General features: G+C 29.3%; 1 protein-coding gene across 1 annotated transcript; it reads left to right on the forward strand.

Moving 5' to 3' along the window:
• The first annotated feature begins 10,699 nt into the window (after positions 1 to 10,699).
• On the forward strand, positions 10,700 to 15,002 carry LOC108334671 (cholesterol 22-monohydroxylase CYP90B51). Its single transcript, XM_017570568.2, has 8 exons — positions 10,700 to 11,170; positions 11,365 to 11,689; positions 11,786 to 11,938; positions 12,044 to 12,295; positions 12,439 to 12,531; positions 12,647 to 12,725; positions 12,883 to 12,989; positions 14,386 to 15,002. Exons 1-8 carry the CDS (start codon positions 10,950 to 10,952, stop codon positions 14,629 to 14,631), a joined length of 1,476 nt encoding a protein of 491 aa, XP_017426057.1. The 5' UTR covers positions 10,700 to 10,949; the 3' UTR covers positions 14,632 to 15,002.
• Positions 15,003 to 22,858: the final 7,856 nt, after the last annotated feature.

The raw sequence follows: 22,858 nt of genomic DNA on the forward strand, positions 1-22,858 counted from the left end.
GTGGATAATGTAAAAATATTTACACAAATACGTTGTTTAAATTAAAGTCTAAGTCTATGCTATTCAAACATTATACAGAATTTTAATTTAAATAATGAAAAATAATAAATTGAAATGAACATAAGTGTATATATAATAGAGATATTATATTTTAAGAAAAAAATATTTTATAACATAAATTAAATATACAAGACCTGTAATTAAACTGGAAATGCATTATGAAAATAAACCGAGTAAAATAATCATTAATATAATATGATTTGTGAAAAACTAATTTATTGTGGCTATATCATATTGACGAAATTTGGCATAAAAAAAATAATTAGAAGAATATTTATGAGCTCCCAAAAGGAGATAAAAGTATATATTCTTCCAATGCTTAGTTGGTTAGCAATTGACATAATAAACTGCAGTCAAAGTGTGTGGCAGTAGTAGCATTAATTATAAGGATAAAAAGAGGGTTGTTTGTGTAGTTTAATGTGTCGTAAACAATAATGCGCACTTTTGTTTTCAATGATGAAAACTTTGTCTGCAAACATGATAGTGTCTGAACTAAGCAGCAGCATGAAACAAGGTGCATAGCAAAGGCAAAAGAAAGCGTTTAAAGTTTTGAACTATTTAGGTAATCTATGATCTTGCTTTTTGTTATCTTTTGAATATCAACCTTAATAAATCCAATCCGTGCACGTAATTTATACATTCCATGATGTTTAAAGATGTTGTCCTTTGCGAAGGCAGGGATGGTCACGTAATGGAAGAAAGAGAGAGAGACACATTGAATTTAGTTTAAGAAAGTGAATGAAATGTTAAAACACGAGTGTATGAGGTATATGGTATATTATGGTATAGGTATGGTATGTGATGAAAAATGGAGCATGGTGTATAGTGGTCAAAGGTTGTGCCTGAGGGCTATGATTATAGCTGACAATGTGCCTGAGAGTGCTTGGGGGATTGTGTGGCCACGTTTTGAGGCAGAGCCGCGCGTGAGCAATGATTGAAGCTTCCCTTGGTTTGCTAAACACAATCATGAAGGGACTGCAACCAACTTAGCTTTGGGACCCTCAACCAATGCCTATGCCATTCATTCATTCACACACATATGCCAATGCCCTTTCAACCTTTCAACTTTGAAGCTTAATTTGTTTCTTTTTGCTTACCTTCTTTCAATTCAATACACTCACTCTCTCAATCTACCTACACTTCAAACCTTCCTATTGCTAGCTGTTCTCTTCTAGCCTGTGGACCAGATTATTATACATTTCACAAAACCTATATAAATCTGTCGGTGTCTCACCAACCTATACTTATACTATCTTCTAATTGCTCTTATGCACAAATCATATTTATAACTGTAATGCTATTTAGAACACTTTCAAACCATATATTTCAAAATTTCTGGTTTGTTGGATACTAGGAAATTACGATACAAATAGGTTTCAAATTAGGAACAGTGTTAAGAAACGAACGCGAACAAGATCGGTTGCACATCCTGTTCCTTTTTGAACGATGGAGGTTGTTCTTCTGGTTACTACGACAAGTAGACCATGCTTAATAAATCCGTACAGTGTCGTTATGGCACGCGCGTTTGTCCTTTCCCAGCAAAAGGAATATAAATGTCACATATGTACATGAATATATTTATTTGTGTGAGTGTACATATATTTAAATTTGTTTTATTTTATTCTTGAGATTCTCTCTTTTTTTCTTCTGTTTTTCTCTTTGGTTGTAACCAGCCACACGTGGGTTCGCCCTATCTCTTATCATTATTATGATGATATTTTCTTTGGTTTGACACTCCCTCGTATTGATTGCTGGCCCCTTCTGCCCACGACTGTGCGTCTTGATCAGGGAGCGAATTGCATTGCAATTTGCAAGCACCAACTCTAAAATCCAACGGTCACAAACACATTGAAACATCATCATCTGCTGTATGTATGTGTCACTGCATGACTTCGAAATCCTGCGTTTAATGGAAGTATTTTGTTTGTTTTATAACCAAAATTAACCACCGCAAAGATTAAGCGAGACACAATCATAAAAGTTACTGTTGAAACATGTCTCCCTAGACTCTAGCTAGGGTTATCATTATACTTACTATTATGCCTAATTATGCATTGTATGTAGTCACGTCAAGAAAGAGTTTTCATTTTTTCTTTCATATTGTAAGATTTAATTAGATGGAAAAATCAGATCTTAGGCGCGTTTTGAATTGGTCTTACTTTTCTGTTAATGAGGTTATTCAGTTGATGGTATCTACTTAATTTTCAGTTCTCACGCGCGAGGGTGATGATAAAAGTACACACCTACTACTACATCTTATGGTGAGTTGGATTGAGTGGGAAGAAAAATTGGGATAAAAAGTATAAATAATAATAATAATAATAAATGGAAAAAGTGCTGAAATATATAAAATTCGGTGTAGATATTACAAAAAAATAGAACAGTAATTTCATCATTGCGAAACACTATAGTTGACTGCGAAATTAGAAAAACAGATGAAATGTAAAGCTCGTGTTGGTTCCTGATTAAACAAAAAAAAAACATGAAATAAGATGATTAATGCAGAAATTAGTGTTTGTGTTAAAAGTTGAAAGGTTGAGAGAATGGAGGTGTGAAGGGAACTTAGGCGTACACTAATAAATTAAGAAAAGGTTGAATTTTGATTCGTAAATGTCTTCTCATTCACACGTGTGGTCCAGCCACGTGGACGATTCATGATAGCCCCATGGTAGCAATGATTGGCCATGCTGCCCACCCGCACGAGTGCCTGCTTTCTTTATGCTTTATGCTTTATGCATTATGTTCTTATCCTTATGATGGGTCTTCTTCCCCTTCATTTTCATTTTCTCTTTCAAACATAATCTTGCACCATACCTTTATTTAATACCACGTTTATTTCAAAATAATTTCAATCAATATCAATTTCAAAAAAAAATTAACATCAATAATGTTGACAAGAAATATTTTAAATAATATATTTTAAAAATAACACTAGTTTATATAGAAAAACAAAATAACAATGACGATTAAAAAATAACTAAAATTGATTTTATTCTGAAATACGTTTTGCTGATATCAATTGAAAAAACCCAGAGCTAAGTCACAGTCTGACCAGATTTGATTTAATGATGTAACCAAAAATAAAAATTTAAAAAGAAAATACATATCTGAAAATGAGAAAGTAGGAAGATTTCAAAATTTTACTTTTTATGTAAAATTAAATATTTTAATTTTAAGTAATTAGATTGCTCTCATAAACTATTGTAGTTTCAAATTCTTTATATATTTTTTTAACCAAAACAACATATATTTTAAATTTTCTATGAAAATAAATGATCTTCTAAAAGTCTATCATCTAAACACATTATAGACAATACTATGAAATCTAGTAAGAAAACATGACACTATATTTGACTCAAAATTTAATAGATCTTTCTTGTTTATATTTTACTAATTAAACTCGTATTTTATCACATTTAAACTCTAATAAAAAAGTATTAAATTAATGTATAAATTTAAAAAAAAAGTGATGAAATGGTTAAAGTATTAAATAACTCTTTTTATATTGTTTGAAAATTTCGAATATATTGCTAAGCTATTTTTTAATTGGGTTCCAAAAAAAATAGTAAATTCTTGATATCAGTTATTGATGACCTACCACAAAAGAAAATTTGAGACGAATTTTAAAAATTTGGAGTCTCAATAAAAAATTACATACTCAAAGACAATTAAAAAAATTGTGTAGAATTTTGAGAAAAAAAAATCTGATAGTTCAAGACCTATTAATAATTTAACCTATTAACATATATGTTTAAAGACAGTGAAAACTTTATTCATAAATTTAGATTTAATCGTTAGAATTTTAATTTTAAGGAATTATATGGCAAGATATTACACTCTGTTAACCTACTAAATCCAAATGAACAACTATATCCACCGATTATTCCTTTAATTTTTTTTACTGCCTTCAACACTTTCCATAACTTGTCTGGTACTCCGTGTTGTCCTCTGTACATAAAACCAAATAAAACATTTTTGTCTCGAATCTACGACAAGATTTCGATGGGAAATTTTTGTCTACTTTTCTTCAGCCAACTCTTTTTGGGTTTAGATAGATTAAATTTCTGAATTTGAATTAATGCACTCCTGTATTATAATTTTCAATACCCACTACAAAAATGTTAAGAGTTTTGGGGTTTTTATATTATTCTGTTTTTATTTCTAAAAATTTAAACAAAATGTGCAAGAATGTTGGCAATGTGGTGATTTGGGCATTGATACAAAGGCAGTGGATGTTTTCATAATTTATGGGATTGATTTGCTGAAATGATAAGTGAGAGTTAAGGTTGTTTGTGGATTATAATTTATAGTCAAGGTGGTTGCTGATAGAACAAAAACATAACCATGGTCATATATATATATATATATATATATATATATATATATATATATATATATATGATTTAGGTAGTAAAAAAATGTCTATTTTATTTCGAAATACATTTAGGGTGGAGGGAACTCTTCACCTCATTATTGATTGCACTTCTTAAACAACTTATACAAAATCAGAACCTCAATTAAATTAACAGAAATTACAAAATACAAATATTTGCTTACTTCACTTATCTAACCTATTCATATTCTACACAAATTTACAACAACCACTTTAATAAAAATGTCTCCAACACTAATTAAAAACTTTCCATCTATAAGATACGAACACATCAACCATTATCAAAGCATATTTCAACTTCATTAACTTGGAAACTAGCTTGCTAACCAAATTTATATTGTTATTAGTTTTATTATCACAAAATTTCATCCACAAAATTTTTCACCCACCGATTTCATATTAAATTATAACATAATTATACTATCGATGTGTATTTTGTTTGAATGCATATTTTAGCTTGATTTTACTTGACTGTTAATAGAAAAGAAAGTAATATAAATTTAAAGATTGATAGCAGTGAGAATGAAACACTAGTTAAGATAGTAGCCTAGGACCTCTCACATTTCAGAAACGTTTTGGGTCCATTTCCCAGCTGAATTATTTTGTGTGGGTACCACTAGTGCCCATGAAATTAACTTTGATATGCTAATACTATGTTACTACCATGTTAGTACCATGTTACTGCTATGGTACATGCAGATCCAGATTCATCACCACGCCGACATCATTAAGTCCGTGATTCCTGCTGTTTACACCATCCAATCACTTTCTTTCAAACACTCACACTATATCAACTTCACCATTACTCAATTTCTATGTTCCATTCTTCTTCACCAGTATCATTTAATCCATAACATCTGATTATTAATATCTAAATCACCGGTTTAATTACGTTTCTATATATAGTTGGGCATGTGTGTTTAGAGCTATACTTGACCTTGTCATGAATTTAATCGCTGGTTTATTGGAGACAAATTTAATTCTTAGATAATTAAAAGGGTTTACAATTCAATACATGTTATGTATTCATTTTAAGGAAAACGTTAGTTAATAATAGAATTAATACACTATAAAATTTTCTTAGTTACTTATATCATTATGAATGTCTATAATTTCGTCCGACAAACTCAAATTCATCCACAAATTTTTATCAATGTATTTCACAGTTTAATTTATCAATGTATACTTTTGTTGGTAAATTTATGGATAAAACTTGTTGCAAAATTTGTTGCTTTATAATTAGTAGGTAATTTATTGTCTAGTTTAATGAAATTTTTTTATATTATGGAGAGATGAATAAGAAGAATATGAGGAGATTGATGGGTTATCGATAACTCAATGGTGACACAATGGTGACTCAATGTGACAAGTTGGTGCACTAGTCACACAACAATGACAGAGTTAGAGAAAAAAATGTAGAAAGAGATAGTAGAATAAAAAGAAGAAAAATAGAAGGAGGAAAAGGATAGAATTGTTGATAAGTTAGAGATGAACATGATCCTAAAAAAAGAAAATGAAAAGAAAATAGAAAAATAAATCTATTGATTATTATTAACAAATATTTATCAATAAATTTATTGATAATTATTGACAAATTTTAAGTTTTGATTTATTTTGTCTTTTATCGATCAAGTTTATCAGATATTAATTTATTTTTTATCATTATAATCTATCAATAAATTTGATTTATCAACAAATTAATAGACTACGTGTGATTTTTTTTTATAATAGCCATTATGTTTGATTTATCAACAAATTATTAGACTATATGTGATTTCTTTTTTTATAATAGCCATGATGTTATAACCTTGAGTATAAACTAAACATATTATATTAATACAAAAAACCACATGAAAAAACAAAACATATAATGACATATCATATACAACGTGCAAACCGATGTTTATTTTCATTTCAATACCTTTCAAAGCAATATTATTGATGTAATCATTGACTGGGTTTTGTTAACTTTAAAATGTACAAGTATGTTTTTGTAATAATTTTGCATTTGAGATGCTTTGGTTTCACTCTTCTAGAATAACTTTTAGCATAATTCATTTTCCAAGTTAATTTTGTAGAAATTGTTTTATATAACTATAAAAATAATTTTAACGAACTCTTTTAATATTCTTTTTTCCCCTTAAGATTTCATAAAAAAAATGTCCAAATATATAATTATACGACTTCATTCTATTTAATTCAATCTGATTCTGTTTAATCCAAATTAATTAGGATTTAAATATTGATTTAGCTACCTAACAAATCAAGACAGTTAACTACTTAAATTAGTGGTTGATTTGGTTCACAATCAAATCGATCCAACTTAATATAATAATATCATTATAATATTACTTAAATAACTATTTATTCGATGCAAGGATTAGATTGGCTAAGTTTAAATAATAAATGTAGTATATTTATAATTTTGAATGATTTATATGTTTATATTTTTATACTTGTGTGATACATTTTAATTTTAAAAACTTTTTAGTTTTTTTTTACACATGTGTAGTTGATTGTCTAATACACATTTTTATAAAATTAAGAATGAATAGTTTCATAATTTTATTATTATTATTATTATTATTATTATTATTATTATTATGTAATTTAAATATTTATTCTCATGATTTGTATATTAATAATTTTTGTATTTAGATTCCAAATTATGTGTATATTATTTATTCATGAAATTAAAATAACAGTATAATTTGATGTAACTATTTTTTTCTCAACCTTAATAAAGATATTTGTGGTTGTCCATTTATATTCACGCGTGCCTCGTGAAAATATGTTAAAAAATTCCATCTATTCTTATTTTTTTAGGAAATTCATAAACTTGTCACATTTTTATGTATTTCCTATTTTGGGATGTTTGATAGAGTTAGGTGATTTCTATTAATACTTTACTAAACAGATGTTATATGTTACTTTATGATTATTTTAAGTTTTTAATTAAAAAAATGTTTTTACTATGGTACTGTATAGTAATAGTGATGTGACAATGTGACAATGTAACATGTAATCGGTAGGTGCCATTGTTTTAATTTTAATTATTATTTTCTTTTTTCTTTTTTTAATTTTTTAAATTAAACAATTTTATCTTTTTTTAAAATTAAAATTAAATTTATTTTTTATATAATAATATCTACTTTTTTTAACAAAATTAAATTTATATGTTACACTCAATTTTATTTGAAATTGTTTTAAAGTTGTTAATAGAAAACAATATTAATAAAAAAAATTAAAATTAATTTCATTTAAAAGAAAATGCTAACTTTTTTATTAATCGCATTTCATAAAATAATATAAATTTATCAATTTTTCAACTCTTTTAAATAATTATATATTTTTAAAATATGTAAAATTCAATCATTTATATACAAATATTTGAGTTGGTTTAAAAATAAAAATTTTATAAAAATAAATATAAAGTTTTAAAATAATCTTATAATAATTTAAAAGAAAAAATTTATAATTTGAAAATAATTTTAAATAAAATTCTATGTAAAATACAAATACAAATATAAATAAACGTAATATTATTAAAAATATTTAATAAAAATATTAATTTTAATAAAATATTTGTATAACATTTATATAAATAATTAAATTTGATTTTAATTTAGAAAGAAACAAAATTATTTACTTCTAAAGGAAAAAAAACTAAATTGAGATAAAAAAAAGTTACAGATACTAAATGGAAACTAAAGTAATAACACCTAACTTATTCATTACACATGACATTGTTATTATCATGTCACGATATTATTTTATCATGTAATAATTTTTTATTTAAAATAAAAAAAATCATAAAACTTGAGATATAACTTGCATTATACAAACAAATCTCTCATCAAACACTTAAAATTTTAAAATTATTCATAAAAGTACCTGGATAGTGGAAAAATATTCTCTTAGAAACCTCTTAATTCTAAATTAGTTATTACTTGTTTGCCTTTTGGTAATATATTATAATTATATATATTCATATATAATTTTGTGACTAAAACATTCATCATGTGTCTCGCGACAACCAGACGATAAAAAATTAATATTAATATTTGGATATCAGTTTGTTTTAAATATATAGGTTTTTTCTTTGAAGATTAAATAAGAATTAGTTTTATAGATTCTATTATATTGGCATTAAATATGACATGATTTTTGCTATTGATTTTCATTTTTTAAAAGATATTTTTAATGGATAATATGTGCAATTTTAATCTTAAATCGTGTACTATTTCTTAGAATAAAAATAACAAATCTAGCAGCTGAATTGAACTTTTCTTTTATAAATTAAATCAAGTTTATACATTTTCATTTATTACTATATACAAGGAGGATAACCTTTTTCCACGTTTTTATATTTTATTTTATTTGATTGCTTTCAAATAACTTTTCTTCTCTCACGGTTGGATTTCTACAACCACACAGTAAACCACCGACAAGTTTTGTCTTCCAATTGTTTAATAAACATGCATTCACATGGTAAAATATTTGTTTTAAATTCTCATCCAAAATACTTTGGAAATTACTATTTTCACAATACTAACCTTACAGGAAATTCTTATGCGTAATAATTTTTAATTAAAAGACAATGTAATTTTATTTTATCATGTTAATATACATTTTTTTATTATAAAATTTTACTTTATTGTTCCTTCGTTACTTTTTTTTATTTTAACAATGCTGTCATTTAATACATATTTAATATATATAATTAAGTACACATTTTTTCTTATAATTCGATTTTATAAAATTAAATTAAACAAGTTTATTTTTTGAAATGATATTAGAATAGTCTAAAACCTATTATAATAAACTTTTAGTGTTTGTTGATCTTATTATGTCGCCTACTTTTAGGTTGTGATCTCAAAATATATATCTCTAAACTTAATTTTACAAATTTATTTTGTAAAATAAAATAAAATTTAAAATTAATTAATTCAATTATTTAAAACATAAATAAGGTCGATCTCAAAATAACAAACAAACAATATTCTAAATTAAACAAACTTAGATATAAATTAATACAAATATCACATTAATAAATTTACTTAAAATTATTTAAAAGGTCACACTTAATTTAATTATATAATTTATAATAAAAAATTTATTTAATTATTTAAGAATTAGATACACTTATTTGTAGGACTATTTTAGTTTTATGTATTAAATAAAGAATTTTAAACTTAATTCAAATTCAAAAATAAAATTTACATTCAATTATATATAAATCAATCTCATCTCTGATTAATTAATTAATGTGAGACTCAAACTTACAAAACTAGAATTATTTAATTAATGTGACACGAGACCTCCAACATGATGTTTGAAAAACATTGAAAGTCATAATGATCACCCGAAGAACCAATCAAAGTCTAAGCCCTTTCGATAATGGTTGAGTATTTTTGAATAAAAGAATGCTAATAACATAATTTTCTCTTGGTTAAATTTAATCAAAGTATAAAACTATTAATAAATTATAGCGAACAATAAAAAAAAACACCGAAAAAATCATTAAAGACATGGGATGGGATTAATATTTCGCGGGAAGACATATCTAATTATATTGTCCCTTTTTAAAAATAGTTTCCTGATGTAATTTTACGCTATTTCGAAAACAGTGTTTTTAAAAAAGCAAAGTAAAAAAAAATGTAGAGATATTTGTTCATATATATCTTTTGTATCTAGCACCACGTTTTCACGAGTCTAAAAAACTTATAAGAAATAGATTAAACATATTTAGAATTGGTTGTATTTGAAAAAAGAGAAGCATGTTCTCTGCCTAACGAGTTAACAGAAGAAGATATCACTTTCAACTTTCCCTTGAGCTGGGCGTTTGGAAAAGAAGAAAGAAGAAAGAAGTGAAGAGTGAGTGAGAGAGAAGCCGAAAGGAAAAGACAAAGTATTGATTAATCCCTGCATGCCTGGAAGAAGCTCTCTCCCAAAATCAGAATAGGAGAGAACAAAAGCAACAGTGATTAGTACTTGGTAGGGTGGGTTAGCCTAAAGTATAATGGAACAGAAGAAAGGTAGCACATAGATTTTTTTTTTCTTTAAAAAAAGAAAAAGTAGAATGATGAATTAATGAAATATAATTAAAGCATAAACAAGATTAAAATCGTAAAGCTTACTGTTTTCCAAAGTGTAAAGCCAATTTGCAGGTTCCTACTTTCCGCTGTTTTCGCTTAAAGTCAGAAGAGAAGCTTATAAAAGCACCCTATTGGCTTCACGCTCTCATTAGCTCCAATTTCCATTCCTTTCCTCATTTTATTACGCCATAAAATGCAAAACCTTTTCTAGTTTTTCTCTTTTCTTTTCTTATAGCAACCAAAACTGCACACAACACCAACATAACACACCGCAAGCAGTCACATTTTTTTTTTTGGCTTAAAACACACCCACACCACACAGAAGAAAGAAAGAAAGAAAGAAAGAGAGAGAAAGAGAAAGAAAGATTAGAAAGATCAGAATCAGACAGGCTAGCTCCATGTCTGACTCACATCTAACTTTCTACTCTCCTTCGTCCATTCTTGCTCTTCTTCCAATCTTCTTCGTCTTCTTCATTCTTATCAAAAGAAAGCAAACCAAACCCAGGCTCAATCTTCCACCAGGTAACATGGGCTGGCCATTTCTTGGTGAAACCATTGGCTATTTGAAGCCTTATTCTGCTACCACAATAGGGGAATTCATGGAGCAGCACATAGCAAGGTAAATTAGTTAACCACCACCAAACCTTGTATAATCGGTCCAAAACTAAAAAGCTTGAATATTTTGTATCTACTTACTCCCGAGTTTCAAATCTCATTGTCCTCGTTACATCAACAGCGGCTCACATGAAATCGCACAATCTATATAGAGAGGGACTCTGCTGGTCTAATGAACATGCTAATGTTTGTTTTCAGGTATGGTACAATTTACAAGTCGAAGCTATTTGGGGAGCCCGCTATAGTGTCAGCAGACGCAGGACTCAACAGGTTCATTCTACAGAACGAGGGGAAACTGTTCGAGTGCAGCTACCCCAGAAGCATTGGTGGAATACTCGGGAAATGGTCCATGCTGGTCTTAGTTGGCGACATGCACAGAGACATGCGGGTTATATCGCTCAACTTCCTAAGCCACGCCAGGCTCAGAACCCACCTCTTGAAAGAGGTGGAGAAACACACCCTCTTGGTTCTAAACTCTTGGAACCAAAATTGCACATTCTCGGCCCAAGATGAAGCCAAGAAGGTACTTTTTGTTTCACCTTCAACACACACGAGTCACATAAAAAAGGGGTGTTTTTTCATGTTTGTGTCACTCTCAATTGGCTTTTGCAAATCGCAGTTCACCTTCAATCTGATGGCTAAGCATATCATGAGCATGGATCCTGGGGAAATCGAGACAGAGCAACTGAAGAAAGAGTATGTCACTTTCATGAAAGGGGTGGTATCCGCGCCACTGAATCTACCTGGAACTGCATACCGAAAGGCGTTAAAGGTAATGTTAAAAATAATAATAAATTATGTTTAAATTTTTTTTTTTTCTGATTTGGCAGTGGTGAATTAATTTTTTAATCCTGTGATGTCTGTCCGTGTTTCTCAGTCTAGGTCCACCATACTGAAGTTCATAGAGGGGAAAATGGAAGAGAGAGTGAAGAGAATCCAAGAGGGAAACGAGAGTTTGGAGGAAGACGATCTTCTGAACTGGGTTTTGAAGCACTCGAATCTCTCGACGGAACAAATTCTGGACTTGATTCTGAGCTTGCTCTTCGCTGGCCATGAAACTTCGTCGGTAGCCATAGCTCTAGCCATTTACTTTTTGCCCGGTTGTCCTCAAGCTATGCAACAGTTAAGGGTAAGCAAGTACAACCATGTCGCCACGTCGAACAGTATCTATTGACACTTTTCTCACCCTGTCCACTTTCTCACACACACTTAACTCCAAATTTTACTTGGTAGATAATTATAGCTTTTTTCACTTTTATGCAAAATAAATAGGAAGAGCACAGTGAAATTGCCAGAGCCAAGAAACAAGCAGGGGAAGTGGAACTCACATGGGACGATTACAAAAGAATGGAATTTACTCATTGTGTAAGTGAATGTTATAACAGTAGTACACAAGTCAGCAGTTGCAACAGAAGGGCATTTTAAGTGCACTTAGACATAAAGCGGTGTATTTACGAATTGTTTGTTATATTATGTGAAGGTTGTGAACGAGACACTGAGGTTGGGAAATGTTGTGAGGTTTCTCCACAGGAAGGCTCTGAAAGACGTTAATTATAAAGGTATGTTTGGAGGGTGTGGAGTTTGTATATTTGTTTAGTATAGAAAGATGAAAATTTGTGATGTGGAAAAAGAAAAGGAAGCATGGTTTAGGTGTTATGGTAAAGGGAAATTAAAGTCGCCGGAAATCGAATTGAAAATGGTGTGTGTGTTTGAAAGGTTATGACATTCCATGTGGGTGGAAAGTCCTTCCGGTGATTGCAGCCGTGCATCTGGATCCTTCACTTTTTGACCAACCTCAACAATTCAATCCATGGAGATGGCAGGTCAGTTCTACTTATAACTATGGACAGCACGCGTTGTATAATTATTGTGCACCCCTTTTTCTTCTTTTCTTCATCTTCTTCTTTTTCTTAAAAAGCCAATGCATGATATAAAAAATAGATATATAAGGAAAAGGGAAAAGGAAATAAGCAGAGGTCCCCAAGCACTTGAATCGGTCCTTGCGGTGGATGCCCACATGCAATCACTGCCTCACTGGCTGATTTTTTTATTTTTTATTTTTTATTTAATATTTTTGCCCTGAAGGTGGGGTGAGAACAAAATTTAGTTGAAGTTGGGGGTGGGGATTTTGCCCAAAATGTCACCCCGTAATAGTTGCATGTGGTTTTCTAGTCGTAGCCCAATTAGCCGGGTGAGTTATCTTCCTTTCCAGAACAGAAACAGGTTTTTACGTTGGGCGCTTCTGAATCAGACCGAACATAACGTACAGAGGATGTACGGTTTGACGAAATAGAAAAAAAGAAAAGAAAATAAGGGTTCATGTCATCCCTTGATCATTCTAGTTGACTTCCTCCAAACTCCTAACTCTTTAACTACCTATACCCTATGCCTCATAGCTAATTAATTAGCACCTCCGTCCCAATTCCCAAACCTAGCCTTATAATTACTAATCGCCAAAGCACATGCTTCTAAAGTTGTAACCTAATGACCTATGGTAGTCCCCCTAAGGGAAGCTCAAGATTAAGATTATTAATTAATTAATTAATTAATTAATTAATTAATGCATACGGTGATTTGTAAAGAAGAAAACGTAGGACATACTAGATATAGATATAGATATGGTAGTTTTTATGGGGTTATTTTTGAGTTTTGGTGATGCTTGGGGGGTAAGAGATGATGAAGTGGGTCCATGCATTGCATGCATCCATCCATCCATCCATCCATCCGCATCCTTATTAAGGTGATTATGGAGGGTTGAGAATTGAGATGATGAAGTGTCATGATCGGCGAAGGGGATGTTGTGAACAGTACGGAGGTGGGTCCCGATGGATGCGATGGATGATGATGAGCATGGGTGTTTTGTGAACGTGTGGCCAGGTCCTGAGGTTCCAGATCATTAATGCCCATGTGGAACTGGGCCCCATACCTGCACGTGCATCTCTGCTTTTCCTTTTCACAACCTGGTCCTTCCTCCCCTTTTCTCCTTTCAATTCATTCAACCCGAATAAAATAAATTATAATCAAATACAACCATCATCCATTTCGGGATAACAATCCGATGGTGACTCCTGCACCACCACAAATTCGCAATCATCGATCTAAAATTATTTTTCCTCTCATTTATTAATGTGTTTTTTCGTTTTTCGCATGATTAACGTTGGTTTGCATCCCTGTATTATAATTGGATATTGATTGATGTTGGTGGTGGTGGTGGTGCAGAACAATGGCGGTCGTGGGAGTTGTCCGAGCAAGAGCGCAGCAAACAGTAACTTTCTGCCGTTCGGAGGAGGATTACGGCTGTGCGCGGGATCAGAGTTAGCGAAGCTTGAAATGGCGGTTTTCATCCATTATCTCATCCTCAACTACCACTGGGAATTGGCCGAAACAGATCAAGCTTTTGCCTACCCTTTCGTGGACTTCCCAAAGGGCCTACCCATTAGAGTCCAGGCCCACTCTCTCATTTGAGCCATTCAAATAACTCACTTAGTTCACCCCATATAAAAGTAACTCCAACCAAGCCCATCCAAAATTCAAACTCAACTACGTCAACAAGAGTTGAGTTTCATGAGATTAAAACTTTCCTTGTGGCGTAGGAAGGGAAGACAAATATTAAGTACAATTGTACAAACACAGGGATTAGGACCACTTCTTCCCTTCTCTTCTCTTCTCCTTCCCTCTCTGGCCCGTACCAGATTTTTACTACCCACTCACATTGTACATTTTATATATTCCTCCCCACCACCACTCAATATTTATTCTTTTCTTTTTCTTATTTTCCCACTATTGTAATCTACCACCTTTTCTTACTATATATATTTATATATAATTAATAATCTCGATTATCTTTTCTGTAAAAATCTATCCATTACGTTCTGTTGCTTTCCTTTACGCCAACGCATTTCGTACGTCCCCAACATGAACCCGTGCGGGACACAATTATGAAATATGTTGTTCACGTTTCAATCCAACGTTGTTTATCATTATTATATCTTCACACACGCCTTGCAAATTGCTCTTCTTAAATAATTTTCAAACGAATACCCGAGAAAGATACCACGCATTAATGCCGGAAGTTGTTTCTTTATCGGTTTCATGCACGCTCTGTGTAATACTTTATCGTTTCTTTTATCCGTTACTCTTTTTTTCTCCTTGTATTGGGTCAAAGAAGGCGAGGTTTGCAATCTGGGAGGCAGATTCATTTGTTGTTGGGTCTATAAATATGTTGAGTACCGGAACAAATCATAAACTAGAACCAAAATAAAAGTAGCTGCTTTATATGAAATTGTTGACTTTGATGAATCGAGTAGTAATTGGTGAAGACCCCACTCCAGGCTCCTCCATTCACCAGCATTCGGAATGTCTCCTACCCCTTTCTTCCTTCTTTTTTAAGTTTTTTTTCTTTTTCATCTATTAATTATTTGCAACAAAATTAAAATTTACCACAATAGTAAATAATGGTAAACGAGAGGGCTGTGGTGAGGTTATGTAATTTGGCATGTAGCGTGATTGTTGTTAGGTTAAGTTTCGCTGTCTGATCGCAGTGATGTATCTTTTCAGCAGCAGTGGCCTACGGAACTGCTACGGATGGATCCAAATGATAAATACGGAGTTTAGAAGGAAAAAGAGGGTACCAACCGCCTTGTTGAAGTATATATATAAAAAGCCAAAAAATGGTTGTTTGGTGCGTGAGGCTAAACAGTTATATATGAAGTGCAGAAAAGGTTTAGAGTATTTGTATTATAATGAGGTTTGGAAAAATACGGAGCCTAAGAACAGGAACGTGGATGGACATAGGCATCAATAATTATGCAACCGAGAAAACAACCATTGCTTGGATCCAAATCAAAACAAATATTTGCTTCACCGACAAATCCAACCTCTCCTGGTCCCGGGGATCCATAACGAATCAAATTATAGATACACCACCGCAATGTTTCATATCTATATATGTTTTTTCGGAGTTAGTTATTTTCTGTTGGGCGATTAGATTAATTATTTTTGCTTCACTCCCAAGTTCTTGTTTTTATCATATGCTATTAATGTATTTGATTAATTAAGAATTAGCAATATCTAAAGGTGATTCCTCTATTCCCACCACAAATCTCCATAATGCAGGCATAACCGGATAAGCGTCGTGCTGTTCTTTCCTTTCTTCAATAATTCAAGCAATTTCTGGTCCCAACAAAATGGGAAAATGATCGCCAATATATACCAACCCAAATGCTAGATTATACCAGGAAAGAAAAAAGAAAAAAGGTGGAAATATAATGGATGTCATTATATAATATTGAGAGAGACAGAAAATATAATATTGGCGTTTAATTAATGGAAAAGGGAAAAAAAAAAGAATAGTTATCAATTACACTCGCCATGGACTTATTTTGCCATCTTTTTTTTCTTTTACCATTTTTTACTGTTACAATTACATTTTATGACAACTTATCAAAATAGTTAGTTTTATGCATCTTTTAGTTATCAAAATCACTGAATGTCTTATAATTTTTTTTTTTCTTTCCGATGTTTTTAGTAGCTATAAAAACAATGTTTTTTGAAAAACGTTTTTATTTGTTTATAACAATTTCTTTTTTACTGTGATTCCATTGAATTAAAAACTCTTTATGTTCGTCATGTTTTCTTTAATCATACCTACATGTGTATGTAGCTCCAAAATCGTTGGTACAGATAAAAATGAGTTTTGATTACCTTATTTTAGAGTTTAAAGTGTTTATGTAATTATTTTTGGAAAACAAAAATACTATTTTCAGAAAAAAATACTTCTCCCTAAGCATGCTATCAATCGCTAAATAACAATTTTTTCTCTTTTTTTTTCTTTCACTAATCAAAATAAGTAAAATATGAAAATGAGCTTTGATTGGTCTTCATTTTACTTTACCCAAATTTGTTAGAGGGTTACTCCCTACACCACCCCACATTGCTTCCTGCACCACCACGTTTTTTTTAAATTTAAAAATTATTCTTTATATTTTAAAATTTCATACACCCCACCTCTTTTCTTAAACGTCGACATCTGTTGAAGAAAAAATTATACAACGGATGTGCCATCCGTTGAAGTTTTTTTTTTTTTTTTAGTTTTTTAATTTATTGTATTTTAAATTAATATATAAATATTATTTAATATTTTTAAAATTATTATTTAATTATTTATAAATGAATTTTATTTTATTTAATAAAATAATAATTAATAATTTAATTTATGTATTATTATTTAAATAATAATTAAGATATTTTTAAAAATGTATTAAAACGGATGTGTCACATTCTTTAACGGATAATGGATGTGACCGTTAAATTTTATTTTTTTTAGTTTTTAGTTTTTTAATTTATTATATTTAAATTAATATATAAATATTATTTAATTTTTTTAAAATTATTATTTAATTATTTATAATTAATTTTATTTTATTTAATAAAATAATAATTATTAATTTAATTTATGTATTATTATTTAAACAATAATTAAAATATATTTTAAAAATCTATTAAACAGATGTGCCACATCTGGATCTGAGGGATGTGGTCACATTCGTTGAATTTTTTTTATTCTTAAATAAAAATAATAAAATAAAATATAAAATGTAAAATATGTTTACGGATATCAATATCCGTTTTATAATAAAGATAAATTAGGTATGAAATGATAAAAAAAATATTTGGTGGTATTGAAGAGACCAACACTCAATTCGTTAAATCATTGGATCCAGTCCATTTCATTTTCATTTTCCCTTTGACATTTTAAACATGGGTGCTACTTCCTGCATCACCTGCACATTTTTTTAAATTCCAAAATTATCCTTTATATTTTAAAATTTCATACACCCCACCTCTTTTCTTAAACGGATGTCGACATCTGTTGAAGAAAAAATTGTACAACGGATGTGCCATCCGTTGAGGTTTTTTTTTTTTTTAATTTTAAGTTTTTCAATTTATTGTATTTAAAATTAATATATAAATATTATTTAATTTTTTTAAAATTATTATTTAATTATTTATAAATTAATTTTATTTTATTTAATAAAATAATAATTATTAATTTAATTTATGTATTATTATTTAAATAATAATTAAAATATTTTTAAAAAATTTATTAAAATGGATGTGTCACATTCTTTAACGGATGTGTCACATTCTTTAACGGATGTGTCACATTCTTTAACGGATGTGTCACATTCTTTAACGGATGTGTCACATTCTTTAACGGATGTGTCACATTCTTTAACGGATGTGTCACATTCTTTAACGAATGTGACCGTTAAATTTTTTTTCTTTTTTAGTTTTTAGTTTTTTAATTTATTATATTTTAAATTAATATATAAGTATTATTTAATTTTTTTAAAATTATTACTTAATTATTTATAATTAATTTTATTTTATTTAATAAAATAATTATTATTAATTTAATTTATGTATTATTATTTAAACAATAATTAAAATATATTTTAAAAATCTATTAAACAAATGTGCCATGTTCGGATGTCAGGGATGTGGTCACATCCGTTAAACTGTTTTTTATTTTTAAATAAAAATAATAAAATAAAATATAAAATATATTTACATATATCAACATCCATTTTATAGTAAGAATAAATTAGATATGAAATGGTGCAAAAAAATATTTAGTGATGGTGGAGAGAGCAACATTGAATTCGTTAAATCATTGGATTCAGTCCATTTCATTTTCATGTTGCCTTTGACATTTTAAACATGGGTGCTACTTCCTGCATCACCTGTTATTTTTCATACACTTTCATAAAAGTTGTACTTTCCAAACTACTCCTCATAAAAAATAAAATAAAAATTCCTACATTTTTTGTTTTTAATATTTTCCATATTTGATATCGTTGAAGATATTTTCAGCTTCCGAAAATATCTTTGAAACAACTAATCACGAATATAAGAAAGAAATTTATAAAGGAGTACTCCAAAGGGTATATTTAGATTCGAAATTACTTTATAGAGCATTTATTTTGGAAATATTTTTATATTTATAACGCACATTTTGGAATATAAAAGAAATTTTTGAAACGGGTGTTTAAAAGGGATTTATGGATTCAGAAATATATTTCAGACGCACAAAAAAATCTATATTTTGGAGGGTATTTTTGAATTTGGAAACATATTCCAGAATAGTTATTTTGGAATAAAAAAAATAAAAATGAAATTTTTTGGAATGTATTTCTGAAACTCAAAATGACTTTTGAAACATCTATTATAAAAGAGGTTGTCATATTTCAAAATGTATTTATGGATCTTAAAACACCTTCTCAAATAATCATTCCAAAATATAATAAAATACCAAACAAACATTCCTTGAAGATATTTTTCATATCCATAAGTATTTTTCATAATACTTGTAGCGCTAGTTATAATTTCTAACATATAATTTAACAATACATCTTTAAATTATTCAAAACATAATATTTACAAAAATCCAACTTTTACTATCTTTGCAAGTCTTTTATCTTTATGTATGATCAACTTGATGTGTAAAATAATTTGTTTCTGTATAACATTACGAATTATACAATCATCACAGTTATATGCACAATCAAACAAGGGTGAGTAACCTAAAATTTACCATAGCATACTGTCATTAAACACATTCACCATATATAATTCAAACATACATCATTCAAATTCATACACACAATTATTCTAATGTCATTAATTTAATTTCATTATTATGTCTTTCATTTTCCCATATCATACCGCCACTTTGACCGCTCCCATAGTCACTTTGGTCGCTCACAAAGTCATCTTGATTGTTTCCATAAGCATTTATGGTATACCATGCTTAAGTCTAAAGCCTTGTTAACAAACTATTCTCTACCTGCTTCCATAAACCTTACATACCATGCTTAAGCCCAAATGATAGCAATCTCTTAGCTAGGTTGGGCCAAATATAGAAATATGATATGAAGATGGTCCCTTGAAGATATATGGTGTGGAAATGTAGTGGATCATCAAGGATAAGGCTGAAAATGTGAAAGTTATGTTGTTTGTAAGGCTAGAAGCTCATGACCATATAGTGGTTAAATGGTGGTGGTGTGGTGTTTGAAGGCTCTAAGAGAGGTTAGGTCAACTAAAAGAGGAAGGCGACTAGAGGGACTTCATGGGTTGCTCTAGTCTTGATCTTAAGATCAATAGTATGGCCAAAAAATGGACAACATAAATTTTCTCAAAATCCAAAATGATTGCAAGAGAGCATACACTTCTATATATAGGCAAGAGTGTTTCCTAAAAACCCTAAAAGCATTATTTCCCACCTTTGCACTCATTAACAAAAAACGAGTCATTCTAAGGAGTTGACAAGTGTCCACAAATCCTTTCCAATGAGGGAAGGACATGTGGCCACTCATAAAACACAATCTTATCTATTCCTAGAGTGTCATGCGATCACTAGTAAAGCTAAATCCTCTCCAATGGAAACATGACATATGACACATACTTTCCACATGGTTTGGATGTCTAGCTTAAGGAAAACCCTTATACTAATTAGGCATTAATATTAGCCTTAAACAAACCTACATACTTGGTTGAAATACATGGTCTAAAGAAACCTACACTACTTGACCAAAATACATGGCTTACAAAAACTATTTTCTTTAAGAATAAGGAAAATATTTGTAGACTTTACCTAACTCTTAGTCATATCAACAAGCAATAACTGTTTCGTTTTAACCTCCCAACAAAATGGTGATCAATTAAAGTCTATGATAAATCGTGGTTATGATATTCATACATTACCTTTAGTACTCATCCTTCCCCAATATAAATTGGTTTGTCTCTCAATTTAAAAGGATAATTGCATTTTCTTATGCCGGATATACTATGTTGACCATCATTTTTGTATTTCGTGTACTTTCCATCATTTTAACATCATAACAATGCATACGTTTTCTTCCAAATTGACCACCATTGGTTTTCTAAGATCTTATAATGACAACAACAAAACCAAGATCAAAAGCAATCTCCCAAATCTATTGAATTAACTAGTCATATGTGAGAAATTTTTTATTAGTAGTACAATTATTTGTGTAATCTCCATCACATTTCATTTATAAAAAAAGAGAAATCTGACATGAAATTGGTATTTACTTGTGATTTCATAAAACTTAAAGGACAATCTTTCATATTATATATAAAGACTTTCACCACCTACAACATAACATTAACATAGAATACCTCATTTGTTCAATCATAATTACTGAAAATCAATAAACTCGTAAAACAAAACAAGTAAAATAAATTTTTAAAAAACCTAGTATCGAATTTCAAATTCTGGTAGTATCCTTAACTGGATTTCAAAAATTTGGTAATATCGTTAACCAAATTTCAAAGTCCAGTGAGTTTCTAAACTTAGAATTTGACAAAATTTTTAATTGGATTTCGAAATCTGATAAGTTCCTAAAACATATTTCTAAATTCGGTGAATTTCTTGATTAAAATTTAATCACCTTACGAATTTTTAAATCTAGTAAATATTTTTATAAGTCAAAATTTGAAATTTAGATGTAAAATATAATAAAAATAAATACCAAATATGACATTCTAAAGAAAATATAAGTGAAAAGAATGAAGTGAATAGTGTATCTCTTTCAAAGATGAACAAAAATGAAAAAAAAAATTCTATCAAAAATGAATAAAAATAAAGGAAGAAACACAACGTTTTTCAAGAAGAAGAAAGTTGGAGTTGAAGAAGAGAGAAAACACCGTTCTAGTTGCTTCTGAAAATGAAAGTAACTTAGAAATGCGAGAACCAATAAATATAATACCTTTTACAGTAATATTTTATATATATCGGGAAGGGATATATTTAGCATCACACTAAAATTTGGAGCTACAGAAAGAAAAGATGGGGGTGCAGTAAGAAAGCCCCAGGGAAACCCTTACCTTTTTTAGTATCGGGTTTGAGCCTATTTGTTATATTTGGGCCTAAGTTTAGAAGCACCAAGTTCTGTTCACAGATTCTTATCGCTATAAGTTTGGAGTATGAAAAGGTTATTTTAAGCAATAGTAGCTATAGTATGATGTTAATTTTAAGACTTACAAAATTAGGTTAAATATTTCTTTAACAAGTGAATTTCTGTGTAGACTATTTAATATGTATTTTTTAAAATAAACATATCGATTAAGAAGAAATCATGCAGTTGTGAATTAGGTTTAAAATTAATAGATGAAAAACATTTAATTCATCTTAAAATTATTTTTAATTATTAAAATTTCATTAAATGCTTTTTTATAGTGTATATATAATAACCACGGTTAATATTCTTTCATATTATTTTTTTTACTAGGAATACAATATAATTGTCATATAATTATCCCCAAAAAGGATATTTCCACACACAAGTGTTTTTTTACCCATGCAAACACACAACAAATGTTTGTTTTTTTTTCTAACTTAAAATTATTTTAAATTAATTTTAGAATTATGTTTAAGTTTACAATGGACACTTTATACTATGATATGTTTTATAATTATTGATCATTTCAAGCAATTAAAAATAAAATAAAAAATACCTAAAGAAATAAAAGCTTAAGAAAATCTCCCAAAGAGTAATAAGATTGATTATCGTTAAAAAAGCACTTGTTTTTTAAAAACTGAGCTATAAATCCTATTTATAATACAAAGTTTAGCGTTGGCAGTAAAATCATAGTGTAATGATGTAAT

This window comes from Vigna angularis, chromosome 10 (genome assembly GCF_016808095.1).
Source record: "Vigna angularis cultivar LongXiaoDou No.4 chromosome 10, ASM1680809v1, whole genome shotgun sequence".
Taxonomy (NCBI): domain Eukaryota; kingdom Viridiplantae; phylum Streptophyta; class Magnoliopsida; order Fabales; family Fabaceae; genus Vigna; species Vigna angularis.